At 44.5% G+C, this 14689-nt stretch overlaps 1 protein-coding gene across 5 annotated transcripts in view; it reads right to left on the bottom strand.

Moving 5' to 3' along the window:
• The window catches only part of PRDM4 (PR/SET domain 4), a 617560-nt gene that overhangs the window by 447872 nt on the left and 154999 nt on the right, over window positions 1–14689 (bottom strand). For 3 of the 5 annotated variants that reach the window (XM_069628794.1, XM_069628793.1, XM_069628795.1), the window contains one exon: window positions 11470–11603. The exons of the other annotated variants lie outside the window; for them this stretch is intronic. In XM_069628794.1, coding sequence (XP_069484895.1) covers window positions 11470–11603 — 134 coding nt within the window. The remainder of the gene's footprint in view (window positions 1–11469; window positions 11604–14689) is intronic. 5 annotated transcript variants of the gene reach the window in all.

Here is a 14689-nt window from a genome sequence, read left to right as displayed (position 1 = left end):
CTGAAGGTTGAGGGGGAAATATAGAATTGCATTAGTTGGCACAGAGGCCATCAGAAGTACCCTGAAATATGTCAAACCTTTTTCTTTTCAATTCTCACCTAACACGGTGTGCACCATGGGGGAAGAAGGGAATAGAGTATACTTGGCTGTTACAATGCTCCTTTCAAAATCCTGGAACCATTAACTTGTGGGCATACATTTTTAATTAGTCCAAGTGTCCCGGGTTAATCTAGTCGGTATAGACTTGCTGTCAAGGGTGTGCGTCACGTTAAAGTGCACACTGATTTCTAGATACACTTGCCACAATACCATTGTTACAAGAAACACCTCTAGAGCCTTTTTTTTAGCTGATCTTGCACATTTGCCCACTTCTCTCTGGGCATGGTCTGATTTTGATGTGGCCAGACTAAAAGGGGTGCAGCATGTTAAAATAGCCCTTTAGCAAGGTGCCATGCTGCCAGTAATACAATACTCTCTTAAGCCCGAGAAAATAAATGCCTTAGTACCCATCAAACCAACGTCGAGCGAGCATTTTAAAAACGAGACTGGGAGATGGGGAAGATGGCCTGTTGAGGGTTGTATTGGTAGTCAGAAGAAAGAAGCAGACAAGTTTTTCACATGTTTAGCAAGTGATTTATTTAGATTGTAAGAAGGAGGCCTTCCTAGCTCTATTCTATGGGTTTCCCTATCTAACAAAACCAACTAGTGTGCTTGTCTTTAGCAATCAAGTGTAAAAAGTAAACCATCTGCAAAGCTAATCCATACTGGCCCTGCCACTAAGAAAACAACAAAATCAGGCGAATGAATCCCTTATCTACTGTTTTGGTTTTGACCCCTTCGTACATTCATTTCTTTAAGTGTCTCTTTAAAGCGACCCCTTTCCAATACTTGCGGGGTACTGAAATCCTTCTCTACTAGGTATTGGTGCTCTAGTCCTCTGGTTCCTTACGAGCAACAGGTTTCATCCCAAATTCCTATATCTGATAAACTAACTTTCTTTTTTGGGATGAATACAGTAGAGCAAACAACTAGGTTTGCTCCTCGATTCAGTTTCCGTTTTGTTGCAATGAGTAAAACAGGTTCCATTGTAATTTTCCTTCTGGTGGGTATTTGATGATTCATTTGGACGAGTAAACTGAGCCCCTGAGTATTCTCCATCTTATGGACACTTGTCCATTCACTGGACGAATAGGCTCTGTCCCATTGTTATTCTCACTCTTATGGATGCTTGTCCACTCACTGGGACTATTAGGCAGAGTGTGCTCTTGATCCCAAAATCCTGTCCCGGGGTCTCCCGCTGCTCCAGTTACCTTTGTTCTCACGGACCAGCGTCACCGGGTCTTTTCTCCAGGATCGGGACGACATTCTGAATAAGAGCAGCTCCGATGGTCAATCTGACTCTTGGTGGTTCTTCGTGGCTCCGCTGAGACAACTCAGCAGCGATCTCAGCATAGTTTCTAGACTGGACAGTCCACCTTCAACAAGTCACGCCACTGCTCACTTTGGTATCCTTCGCTAGGGGTTCTCTTCCCCTGCACGACTCAACTCTCTGCTCTCTCCGTGCTTCCTGTGTACGCCAACTGTCCGGATCCTCCCGACATAGGATCTGCCAGTGCTCGTCAGCTTCCACCTCCTGGCTGATTTAAACTTCCCGGGTTTCACACACCTTCCGTAGTCCTCCCAAGTGACTTTACAGCCAATGTCAAATTAGCAAAAGTCAAGGGGAGCTGAAGCACTTATTGCAGGTAAGTAAAAGTCTTGCACAATATTTTAGAAGTCTTTGTAGCAAAAGAAGAATCAATGTAGGGCCACAAGCTGTTAGGCTTGTCAGGTGTAGGAGATGCAAGCAACTCTACAGAAGCAACCAAGACAAGTCTCAACTGAGAACAAGTAAGGCTGCACAATCAGAGGTAAATTCACTTAGACTGTACAGTACCTTTGGTTAGAAGAAATGGTGCCAGCTGGCTTCTGTTCCTGTGCAGCTCTGCAGATCCCCTTGTTCCTCGGCCTCAGTCGTGGGGACAAGAGTGAGGACTTCTGGGGACTCTTGCTCTGCAATGGGACGGTCTGCGGCAGCAATGGTCAAACTTCAAATCAGTGGCACTTCGCGGATTCAGCTCCTCGTGTCTCAAGCAAATAGCACGACTGCGGTTCTCGGATACCACTTTGGACTTTCCTCACATCTGGGGTCCAGCACTCCGTTGAGGTGGCTCAGGCTTGGTCAGTCCTGCTTCCTGCGAGTCCCGAGGATCTTCCTAGAGCTCGGTAATGACTTAAAAGCAACACACTCGATCTGGTGCTCCTCTCCCTGGCACTTCAGTTCCAACAGCAGCAGCGGAAGTACAGCCAGCTTCGAGAGGATGTCCAGACAGGCTTACTTTGGAGTCGATTGGTCCCACTAACTCAAGGGGAATTGTCCTTGCAGGGATTCTCTAGTCTAGGCGAATTTTGTAGCTTTAGCACAGCAGCAGGGCTTCACCAGGCAAACCAACGGTCCAGGAGTTGCAGCAGGCATCTCTTCTAAGTTCTTCTTCGGATTCCTTTGTCCAGTGGTCGACTCTGCCTTGCAAGCCAAAAAGCCCCGCCTTTTAAGCAGGTTTCTCCCATTCATTCCAGCCTGGGTGTCAGTCAAACAGCAGGGTGGCTGTCCTTGCCGGACAGCCAGCTGGCCAATCACCTTTGGGTGCATACCTGTTACCAAGGGGATTAAGCAGAGGGAGTTTCGGGCAACTCCCTCACTTCCCGCCCCTGCCAGACATACTGGAGCCAGAGGCGGGTTTCACTCGTGAATCCCACCAAAGACAAAACGAACAAAGGGACTAAACTGGTTTGGCGCGCAGAGTAAATCTCAAGGACTGTTCCAGCAAGAAATGGTGAAAAAAGAAGACCGGGGCCATTTTGACAAAAATGGCACCCATGGGTGGTGTACTGCAGCAGCGAATGCAGCCCGCGAAGTGTAACATACACATTTTACATGAGAAACTAGATAAAGGGGCTACTAAGTAACCCCTCCAGCAGCCTATTGTAAGATAGCGTGTACTGGTCTAGAAAGTTACAAATGTAAGTAACGTCACTTTCACTTCAGTGCTCTTGGAAGAAAAAGATATTTAAACCTTTGGGAAATCTGAAAGACTTCCCTGTGCCACTGCACTGAAGGTGCTGTGTGTCACAATGTAAAAAGATGCCTATGGGGTTTGTCAGAGTGCAAAAACCAAGAGAAACACAGAAAACACAGAATTAAAAGTACTAAGTCCCAAAGTTGAGCAAAAACAGCTGGGGGTCTCTAAGGAGGGAGAAATTAAACATCAAAATGAAAATTCGCCCAAACAATGGGTCTAATATCTAAAGGCGCGCATACAACATAGTGGGGTTGTTGTATCTTTAAAAAGATACAACAGGGTTAATCTCTAGATATATAGCACCTTTTGAATTTTAATATTCTGACCGTCAGTGAACAAACCCACCTGGACTTGATATGTCGGTGAACAAAAACAAGTGGCCCAGATATGTGATGTCATCAGTGATGTTATCAATTTCATTTGTGATGTCATCTTTGATGTTGGGGTGTTTGGCAGTGCACGGTGGTGCCGTGAGTTATGGTTGCTTAGCTTACCACAACTGGTGAATTTCTGAGGTTTTTCGGTTTCATTTGTAACCATAAAGTCCATTTAACAAAGTTTTTTTAGTGAACGTCATGGGGTTTTTACCAGTACATGCTAATTTCCTACAACTTACTAATATAATTACCCCAATATAGCAACATTGTTGTCCAATTTACAAAGTTTCACCTTAAAAGTCTGACATTTCCCACCTGCTAGCATAATTTGTAACACTTCTATACACTTTTTGCAACTTTCACTGTTTTTGCGTTCGAGGTCTACAAACGTCTGACATAATCGTGGACTTTACAGTATCACGAGACCACACGCTTGCGCGTGGCATGATGACGCATCCGTACTTCGGAACTGCACTGTTTACTGATCTAGGAACCTTCAAGCTCAAAATTTACATTTGCACAGCTCCTACACACCTATTTTTACTCATTATCCATTAACAATCTAGTACGGAGCACATACTTGGAAGAATATTAGCAAAACTGCTATTTAGCTTAAAAATGGCTACTGCTATTGCCAGCCCTCCTGCCACAATACTGAGAGGAAAGGCAGTGATTACAAACAGCAATGGCAGTCCACAAGAATAACAATCATACGTCTGCGCCTGGCTACCCAAGGGTTTGGCGCGCAATACCAAATAAACAAACGTTCAACCCTACAATGACTGGGGTCTTGTACCTAAAAGTCATGTGTTTCCAGACGTTTTGGGAGCTGGGATGGGTCTGGATGGGATAAAGGTTCCAAAAGTCAGAAGAGGATGTATTCTAGCGACAACAGGTTTTGCCATTGCCAAACAAATGTAAAACTTTCCAAAAGTATTAAAAACATACACAGTTGGAGATAGGCGTGCAGATAGGTATTGCTTTAACTCACCATCGGTACTCCAGTTTCTCTTCAGACTTGCAGGTTCTCAGAGGTCAGTTTTCCTGTTGTTTTTTCTGGTCTCCAGAGCCGAGGAGTTGCGGGTGCAACCTGTTCCTGTTGATGAATGCAACTCACACCGGTGCAGCTCTCCTCTAACCACTCGGCCAGACACGGAGAAATGACGTTTACACTGGAGTCACCAATGCATGACGACAGAGCTGTCGGAGTCAGCCTTCTATCTCGGGTCCTGTTGAGACTGGTATGCCAACATTTCACAAGTGGGACTCTTGCAGAATAAGCTGTTCCCCAAAATTCAGAGCCGAAACTCGGAACCACAACGCCGCTTCCGAAGACTCCAGATGGCTGGGAACCAAGCAGATGCTGGGAGTGGTTGGTCCCACCACCGAAGGCCTTCTAAAGATCATCAGCTAGACAGGGCTCCACCGGGACTGCAGCAAAAGTTGGTTGACAAGGCTTCTTAGGACAAGTGCACAGACCTTCAGACGTCTTCACAGCTGAGCAGGATACTTGGCTCATCGCAGGATCTCTGGGGAATGGCTGCAGAACTCCTCTTATCCAGAAAATTAAGTGATATATATATATATATATATACATACATACACACACCTCACTCACTCACTCCGGATGGTGAAACTCATGCATACTCTCTAGGCATACGTTTGTGGATTGCAACCAGACAATCACAACCCACTTTCTGGCAGCATATACACATGGCCCTGCACTAGCCTGCAAAAAGCATGGCTTTCCCAGTTAGTGCATAACCAATAAAGGAATTTCCTGACCTGGCAAGGCAGGAAGAAGTTAACAGGAAAAGATGGCCAAGGAACAAACAAAAAAATCCTTGTGGCATGGCCATGTTGGAAAACTAGTCACTGTTAGTAGCCAAACGCAAGAAGGCTAACAGAAAGTACAGTAAAAGTCATTAAAGGGATGGTCTAGTAAAAATTTTTATTTAAAAAATAGATAGGCCACATAAAAAAAAAATACTAGCATCCTCCGTTTTAAAACTTCCTATGTAAAATTTTGAGCTATTCAAGCTCAAAATTCGAAAAAGCAAGCACAGGGGCGCAGCCATTTTGTGAAATGGAGGCCCTCCTGTGCTGGCTTTTGCTTTTGCGGCACTAATGAAGGAAAAGCCAGCCAGCTGTAGTAAACAAAGTCTACCGCTGGGTGGCTTTCCCTTCATTAGTGCCAGGACTCGGAGGACGCGGACCGGAGACCAGAGCAGGAAAGCTGCAGCTGAATCTCGGTAAGTGCTATTTATTTTTTTTACAAAAAATAAGCACTAGCTGCGGTTTTTTTTCTAAGTTTTCCGCAGCTTTAAAAACGTTGTATTTATGTTTGCGGTCGCTTTTGAAGCGACCGCAAACATAAATACGTTATTGTGTTGGAAAACGCTGCGGTTTTTCTTTCCGAGTTTCTCAGGCTCCTCCGGCTCGGAGGAGCCTGAGAAACTCGGAAAGAAAAACCGCAGCGTTTTCCAACACAACCGCGTTGTGTCTGCCTGAATCTGCTTTACCATTTGGGGCTCCCCATGGGGAGCCCGAGAGCCCCAAATGGAAAAGCAGATTCAGGCAGACAACGCGGCATTGCGGAAAACAACCGCGTTGTGTCTGCCTGAATCTGCTTTTCCATTTGGGGCTCTCGGGCTCCCCACAGGGAGCCCGAGAGCCCCAAACGGGAAAGCAGATTCAGGCAGACAACGCAGCATTTAGCATTTCCCATTTGGGGCTCTCGGGCTCCCCACGGGGAGCCCGAGAGCCCCAAATGGGAAATCAACTGCAGGTAGAAACACTACGTGGCATGTAAACATAACCTCATGTGTTTCTGCCTGCTGTGGCTTTCACTTTGGGTCTCCGGTGCTCCTGGGAGCACCGGAGACCCAAAGTGATAGCCACAGCAGGCAGAAACACACGCGGTTGTGTTGGAAAACGCTGCGGTTTTTCTTTCCAAGTTTCTCAGGCTCCTCCGCGCCGGAGGAGCATGAGAAACTTGGAAAGAAAAACCGCAGCGTTTTCCAACACAATAACGTTGTATTTACGTTTTTAAAGCTGCAGTTTTATTTCTAAGTTTTCCGGGTTCCTCCAGCCCGGAAAACTTAGAAAAAAAACCGCAGCTAGTGCTTATTTTTTGTAAAAAAAAATAAATGGCACTTACCGAGATTCAGCTGCAGCTTTCCTGCTCTGGTCTCCGGTCTGCGTCCTCCGAGTCCCGGCACTAATGAAGGGAAAGCCACCCAGCGGTAGACTTTGTTTACTACAGCTGGCTGGCTTTTCCTTCATTAGTGCCGCAAAAGCAAAAACCAGCACAGGAGGGCCTCCATTTCACAAAATGGCTGCGCCCCTGTGCTTGCTTTTTCGAATTTTGAGCTTGAATAGCTCAAAATTTTACATAGGAAGTTTTAAAACGGAGGATGCTAGTATTTTTTTTTTATGTGGCCTATCTATTTTTTAAATAAACATTTTTACTAGACCATCCCTTTAAAAAGCAACTGCTGCAAACAGTTTTTCCTAAGGCACATCTAAGGTAACCAAAAAAATCCCTTGGAGTGTAGTCTAGGGTCATACAAAAGAAACCCCATTGTAAGATGTATTGTGCAATGATAAAAAGTTACCCGAAATAAAGAGCACATGTCAAAAGAAAAGAGAAACAGTTTCACAGTACTGACAGTCTGAAGGACTGGTCATTTCCCCTATAACAATGAGCAAACGTGCAGTGAGGTGAAGCAGAAGGCTTCACTTCACTGAGAAAAGTCAGGACAGTACAAAAGCAAATGGTTTGGGGGTCCATAGAAATGAAGGAAATGTTGCTACAAAGAGAAAATGTTCCTAACATGAAGCAGGAGCCCCAGAAGAAGATGCAGCACCACAGGAATGCCCCCCAAACCCCGTGAAAAGCATTAAAGACTGACTTCCAAAAAGTCTTTACCATGGACCATAGAAACCACTAAGGCCAAGTATCAAGAATGATTCACCATGCCAGGACCCGGCTGCATGTACTCTCAGCAAATAATCTGGTACGTACAGGGCTTCTTTTGTGATGTGATAGGTTATTTATAATGCGCTTAATACCCAGAGGTTTCTACACTAGCAAGGAACACTCTAGGAAGGCAGGAGAACCCAGCAAAGCGGAGCCAAGCAGCTTAGCAGGCAAAAAGAGAGTGACCCAGCCGAAGACTATCCCAGCACAGAAACAAAAGTGGGGGCAGCAGGTGCTGCTCAGGGCAATGACCAGCTCCAAGGTGGGAGAGCCTGTGGCAAATGCAGGAAGCAATGGTAACATGGCGGTTAACTGGTCTGAAGGCAGTGCCAGAATGGAAGGCATAACCTGCGTACAAGTAGATGTTCAGCAGCAGAAAACCCAAACGGGAGATGTGCTACGTTCAGTGTCTCAATGCTTCTCCCCAGAATGTATCTGTTGCCGACAAGTTACTTGTGGTGGCAATTGTTCAACAAAAGAGAGGCAACAAAGTTATTGAGTTAAGTAAAATGTGTTCTCATCTTTCAGGTTTTACTACTCTGATTCGTAAACCAAAAAGCAAAGAGACTTGTTCTCAATGTTATCCTATGAAGGACAGGGGGAGACACATGCTTTGCAGTTTCTTACCCCAGACTCGATTTTTGCAGATGACTGGATGGGCCAACAGGGGGTCGGGAGGGTGGGGTGAGAGGGGTGTGTAGGAGGTTGGATTTCCCTCTGTTGGTTTCGAGAGAGGTGCACAGGAGCTGCAGGTGCAAGGATTCTTCCGGTCGGGTCAAGGAGCAGAGTGCAACTCTTGGCGATGGAGAAATACAGAATACACCAATGCAGCCCTCTTCAGGACACTTCACAGGATAGCGGAAGGAGAGTTGCAACGACCGCCAAGGCACACAGACAACCAAAGGGCATCCTGTGTAGCATTTATATCATGTATCTGCACTGGGTGCCCACTGTGCAGATAGTAGAATTTAGAATCACAGGGGATATGAATGTTCCAATAGCTAAAGTTGGGATTACAGGATGGGAAAACCGAACTGAAGGATGTTACCTGTTTAGCTCCTGCCTTTCCTAATCAACTTGCCCTGTAACTTATGAATAAACTTACTCCATTTATATACTCAAGTCCGCAGTGCCTTACCCGATTCCTGATGATTTCTTAACATTCTCCAATACTATAACGGACGACGAGGATGGGATACAACAGGTGTTTGCTGGTTCCAGATAAACTGATATATTTATAGCCTGTTGATCCCAAGATTAAAGGACCCCATGGAGTATGCTGATGGTCCATAAATATACTTGAAAGCGTGATGAGGAGAATGATCTGAGAGTCTGCTTATTCCTGATTTGATGAGCTCAGCTGTAATTATGCCCTGCACACAGAGTGTGCTGTCCATGAAGAAGCTCCAGTCAAACTGTGCAAGGTATAAATCCTGCAGTGTATTGGCAGGCAGCCCGCACGCAGTGTTTGCCGAGGGATATGCTGATTAGCCTGTTATTTATGGTACTGTGCGTGGGCTGGGCCATTGCAGTAGGGTTTAACTATGGGCCACATCGCGTTATTCAATGAAGCTGCCAGTAAAGTACTGTGTGTGTATGAAGGACAGGGGGAGACACATGCTTTGCAGTTTCTTACCCCAGACTCGATTTTCGCAGATGACTTGATGGGCCGACAGGGGGTCGGGAGGGTGGGGTGAGAGGGGTGTGCAGGAGGTTGGATATCCCCCCCGTTGGTTCCGGGAGAGGTGCACAGGAGCTGAAGGTGCAAGGATTCTTCCGGTCGGGTCAAGGAGCAGAGTGCAACACTTGGCGATGGAGAAATACAGAATGCACCAATGCAGCCCTCTTCAGAACACTTCACAGGATAGCAGAAGGAGAGTTGCAGCGACCGCCAAGGCACACAAACAAAGGGAATCCTTTCCAGTCACAGTTGTAGAAGTCCTTCCAGGACAGGGTCCCTTGAAGCTGTGAGGTGGAAATTTGTCTTTTAGGCGGCTTATACCACAAGCTGGAGAGCACCAAATTTCTGGCTGCAAATGCGCAATAACTGCTCCAGCGTAGTGGTCCACTGGAGTGCTGGACAGTCCTCCGGTTGTACCAGGGACATTTCCAACACGTTGAGACTGATTGGTCCCAACAGTGCAGGGATTGAAGCACCACACAGGGTCATTTCAGATCTGGCAGTTCAACAGGGCTTCACCAGGCCAGATGCAGGAAGGGATGCTGGGCCTCTTCAGGAGCTTCTTCGGATCTTCAGTTGGCTGTTCTATGAGGGATTTTTGGCTCCAATGCTGACCTGTAGAAATGGCTGCAGGAGTCCTCTTTGTATCCAAAATCCAGCCTGGAAGCAAGTCCAAGCCCAACAATGGTAAGGCTAGGCACCATTCAAACAGCCAGTAGTTGTGTATTTTTCCTGGGCAAGTTTATGACCTTATGTTTAATCTCCTAACTTGGAAAGTCAGGTAGAAGGCCAAACAACAATATGGCCAAAGAACAAGAAAATATCTCATGCCATAGCCATTTCTAGGGCACTAGCCACGTTTAGTAGCCATACGTGGTAAACACGACTGTGCACACTAGAAAGAACACAAACATTGTAAAAATAGAATTGCTGCCACCAGCTTGTTTTGGGGAACATATAAAAGTAGCCGAAAATCCCAAGTGTAAAAGGCTACAGCGATACAAAAGTATTCCCATTGCACTGCATTGCAAGATGCCGTGTGCAATGTTACAAAGTTACAGAAAGTACAAGGCAAAGAGGGGAAACTGTGCCCCAGTACTGAGTTTCCACATAACAAATTAGCAAAAGGCAGGGGAACTGAAGCTAAAGGCTTTATTTCCCCTCAAAAAAAAGTCAGAGCAGGTTAAAAAAAAAAGCAAAACAAGATTGGGGGGTTCAAAGAGACTATGGAGGGAAAGTTGTCAAAAGAGAAATCTTTCCTAACACCCAGGCTGAAGACTGGAAACTAACAGCCGTTTGACATACTGGTCTAAACCAGTAAATGCCAATAGAGAGCCTGTAATCGGGCTCAAATAGCCCAACAGTGCAGAATGGCAATTTTAAGCCTACCTCATGGTTCCCTAATGGAAAGACATCCCCTTCCGACAAAATGGTAGAGAGCAGACAATACACCAAAAAAGAAAAAGCAATACATTGGTACCCTTGTGCCTACTAAAATATACACTTGACCAATGTGGTAAAATGGCCTAAACTCTATCTAAATTACAGCTTCCACCAGCCTAATCCCCACACTAATGTAGGGTGATAATCTGTTCGGAATCCTAGGACTTGGAGCCTTATGGTAACTCAAGAACATATATTCAAAATGAATGAAGAGGGTTGCAACGGCAGTAGAATTCAGTCTGACCCCCAAAAACTGGTCAGAGATTCAAAACAAAAAAATAAAGGGGCCCTAAAAAGTAGCTCTAGAATCATTCAATTGGAAATACTGCCTTTGCCTTTAACATATGGAGGTTCCCTTACCATATTGCAGGGATAACAGTTTTAAGTTGCAAACTACTAGTCGGGCATCATTATAAAAAAAAGAAAAAAAAGGAAAATACACCCCCACCCCCTCACCTCCCGCCAGTTCTCTTTCTTTCTTTCAAGGATCAAATTATCACTATCCAACAGCTAGTGGGGAGTGCACATTTTGGAGGTCACTTATTGAATGTTACAGTGTTATGAATATACCTTTAGGCCAAGATTACGATTAGGAGAGTCAGGTGGAATGGAGGGAACAATGTTGCCCAGCTGGGGGTAGGTCTCCCACAACTTGAAGGGTAGACAAAACATGCCCAACAGAGTGCAAGTACTTCTGTGAAGCACACCAAGTGATGCAAGACTCGACACCAGCCACACCCTTCACAATGACCAAGACCAATTAATTAACCAAACAGTCAACAAGGCCCTGCGGTTTCTATGCTCATTGTGATTTTTCACCTATCTGATCATTTTGTGATAACGTGAACTAAAGTAAAATGAAATTACCTGCTGCTGGTATAGGGTTGTGAGTGGGGGATCCGGAGAGTCCCAACTGGTTTCCCGATATGGGCAAAGCATTGCTGACAGAGGAGCTGGTGAGCTGATCTATACTCACAGGGCTGAGATTGATTTCATTCATTCTGGAAAAGGATAGTTTCACCACCATTAGTCTTATTTCCATATACCAGTAACAGTGTGAAAATAATTACATCCAAAGAGCCTTTATTTAATCCACATAATAAATACACAGCATATTCCGGAGCATATCTGAAATTAAAGGAGACTTCAACGAGAAGTACATTTGAATTGAAGAATTTAAAATGCACCAACCAAATTAAAAGTAGTAATTTTAAAAGACCCAAAGATTTGTTTTGTGTGAATATTTCCAAGCATAATTTCAGTTAAATACAAATTCCTAGCAATGAGCATTCTAGACACAAAAAAAGATTTTCTTCCTTTCTGCACATAGCAGACATCTTGAAGTTTCAGCAAAATTAGGTAGAGGGAACAGAAATGAGACAGAATAGGAATAGTGATTGTAAGAATGTTTATCGGAGAAAAAGCAAATGGGTCAAGACAGTATCTAGGGCAAGAGAAATTACTAGGATAACGGAACCGCAGAGACACATTTTGAAATCATTCTTCTGGAAAAAGGATGAGCCTTCAAATTGCCAAAGTGCAAATGTAAGAAAAAAGGAATTGAAAAGAAGTTGGGCAGTAACATCACAGTGATAGCTTATGTTGGAGACCCAAGGAGTCGAGAACTGCAATTAAGATGGGAGAGGATATAGGTATGAAAATGAAGATTAGCAGAATCAAAAGAAATTGAGACAACCAGATAGGTTTAGTAACTGATGCACCATGTAAGTCAGCGATATTCAAATATTTTGTGCAGAGGCCCCCCTAACATCAAATATTGTTGTTTCGACCCTGCTAATGGCAACATCCCTTATATTTCCTAGTGAAGCAATCGCATAGCTCCTTTTTGAAGGGCCTGGCTCCTCAGGCCCCCAGGAATTCCTTCAGATCACCCTAAGAGGGTCAGCCCCACAGTTTCATGAGCAATTAATTGTACGTGTACGCAAGATGATAGCCCATACTAGAAAAGGAAGGCTCAAACATAAGAATGCAGGTAGTAACTGGGCCAAGAGGGGTACAATCCATGCCTCCCTCCGAAAAAAAGAATGTGCAATTATTTACTAGTGAGTTACAGAAAAGTAGTAAAACCTCATTACAATAAGAGACCACATTAGAGGAATTCCTATATCCAGATATTTTAATTGATCCAATACCCAATAAAACCTACTTAATATTGTCATTAAAAACATAGTATGCACCATCAACCTCGTTCAGTGAAAAAACATTGTTAAAAGGGACGCTATGGTTAAGTTGCACTAGTAAAAACCTATGAAATTCAATGGAAAACAGTTCTACAGGGACTTTATGGTTACTGATCAAACTGAAAAACCTCAGAAATTCGCCAGTTATGGTAAACTGAGCAACCATAACCCACGCCACCACCGTGCAGTGCCAAGACTAACACCCAGGACATCAAAGATGGCGTCACAAATGTCATTGATGACATCACATATCTGGGCAACTTGTTTTTGTTGACATATGTAGGCCAGGCGGTTCTGTTCACTGGCAGTCAGAATATTAAAATTCAAAAAGGTGCTATATATCCAGACGTTAACCTTGTCATAAATTCTTAAAGTACTTTCCTTGGGGTTTGGTCTCAGGTCATGGTGCACATACATGGGACAATAAGAAGGCCTCAAACACACAATTCATTTGTATACATAAAGATGAACTTTAATGTTATTAACATTTTCTGATGATGCCGTTTCTTTCTTCCTTCCTTACTTACTTTAGTTTCCCTTTATGTGCCTCTGATTTGTATGCATTGTGGGTCTTCATGTGTATTCATCCAGTGGATGCAAGGATTAAATTTAAAACCCTCTGCATTGTTCACAAGGCTTTCTGGAGCCCGGGTCCAAAATACCTTCAACTATCCCTCCGTAAATACCTCCCCTCTCGAGCCCTTCGCTCCGCTACATCTAACTCCCTCAGGGCCAGTCGTTTCTCAAAGAAACTCGCTGGGAGAACATCTCTTTCTTGGGCTGGGGTCTCCCTTTGGAACAGCCTCCCTGCCACCTTGAAACTTGAGGAAAATCACCTCCGGTTCTGGAAACACCTCAAGACCTTCCTCTTCGCTTCTGCCTTTTCCCCTCCTCTCCCCTGCTGATCTGTTTTCTCTCTCGGCACCGTTCATCTGGCCACCCTCTGCACCGCTCACCTGGACGCCCTCTTTCCTCCGGGCACAGGTACCTGCTCACCCTGCCACCCCCTGCACTGCCTCCTGGCCACCCCCTGCACTGCGGTCTGCATCTGTAACCATACAGTCCCCCCCACCCACTTCTCTTCTGCACTATCAGATATACCCTATCTGCTTAACCTGGCACTTGCCACTTGCTGGCTGCACTACCACCTTTAATTATTTATTTATTTCCATTTATTTTCTTCTGTTCTCTCCTCTGTTCCGCACTTTCCACTTTGCCTTCCATGCACTTACCCTTTTTCCCTTTCCCATGCACTTGCGCGTTCTCAATGTCACTGGGCCTAGTAATATCGTTGTTTTTGTTCTCCCCCGTTCCCCTCCCTTTTGCCTGGTCGCGCTCTGAAACACTTGTGCATGAGCGCGATATAAATAAAATATCAATATCAATATTGTTTGTACTAGCACCAGTGTGTAGTAAGTCTTGAATTGTTAGCTAGTTATTACATGTTTAACATTACTCAAAACTCTGTTAAAGTAGCATTCATTTTTGTACTTTCCAAAATTACAAAATTATAAATATTGTACTTCTATGGTGCATGCTGCAGCCATTGCCTATGTTTATTTAGGATTAGGTTTCTGTATTAACAACAACACTGAAATACAATGTTGTTTAGATGAGTACATTCTTTAATAGATTAAGTAGTTCATGATAGGTCTCACGATCACCCCTGACATCTTGTTACCAACATCATAAACACAACCCCTTGTAGGGACTTTTCATCAAAATTAATTCCTCATGTGATGTCATCACTGACATTTGTGATGTCATCTTTGATGTCATGGGTGTTAGTCTTAGCAGTTTACAGTGGTGGCACGAGTTATGGTTGCTCAGCTTACCACAACTGGCGAATTTCTGAGGTTTTCCGGTTTTACCTTTAACCATAACGT

Source organism: Ambystoma mexicanum, chromosome 12 (genome assembly GCF_040938575.1).
Source record: "Ambystoma mexicanum isolate Mex_15411 chromosome 12, UKY_AmexF1_1, whole genome shotgun sequence".
NCBI lineage: Eukaryota > Metazoa > Chordata > Amphibia > Caudata > Ambystomatidae > Ambystoma > Ambystoma mexicanum.
The sequence above is the reverse complement of the archived record's forward strand: the minus strand, read 5'-3'. Positions and strand labels throughout refer to the sequence as shown.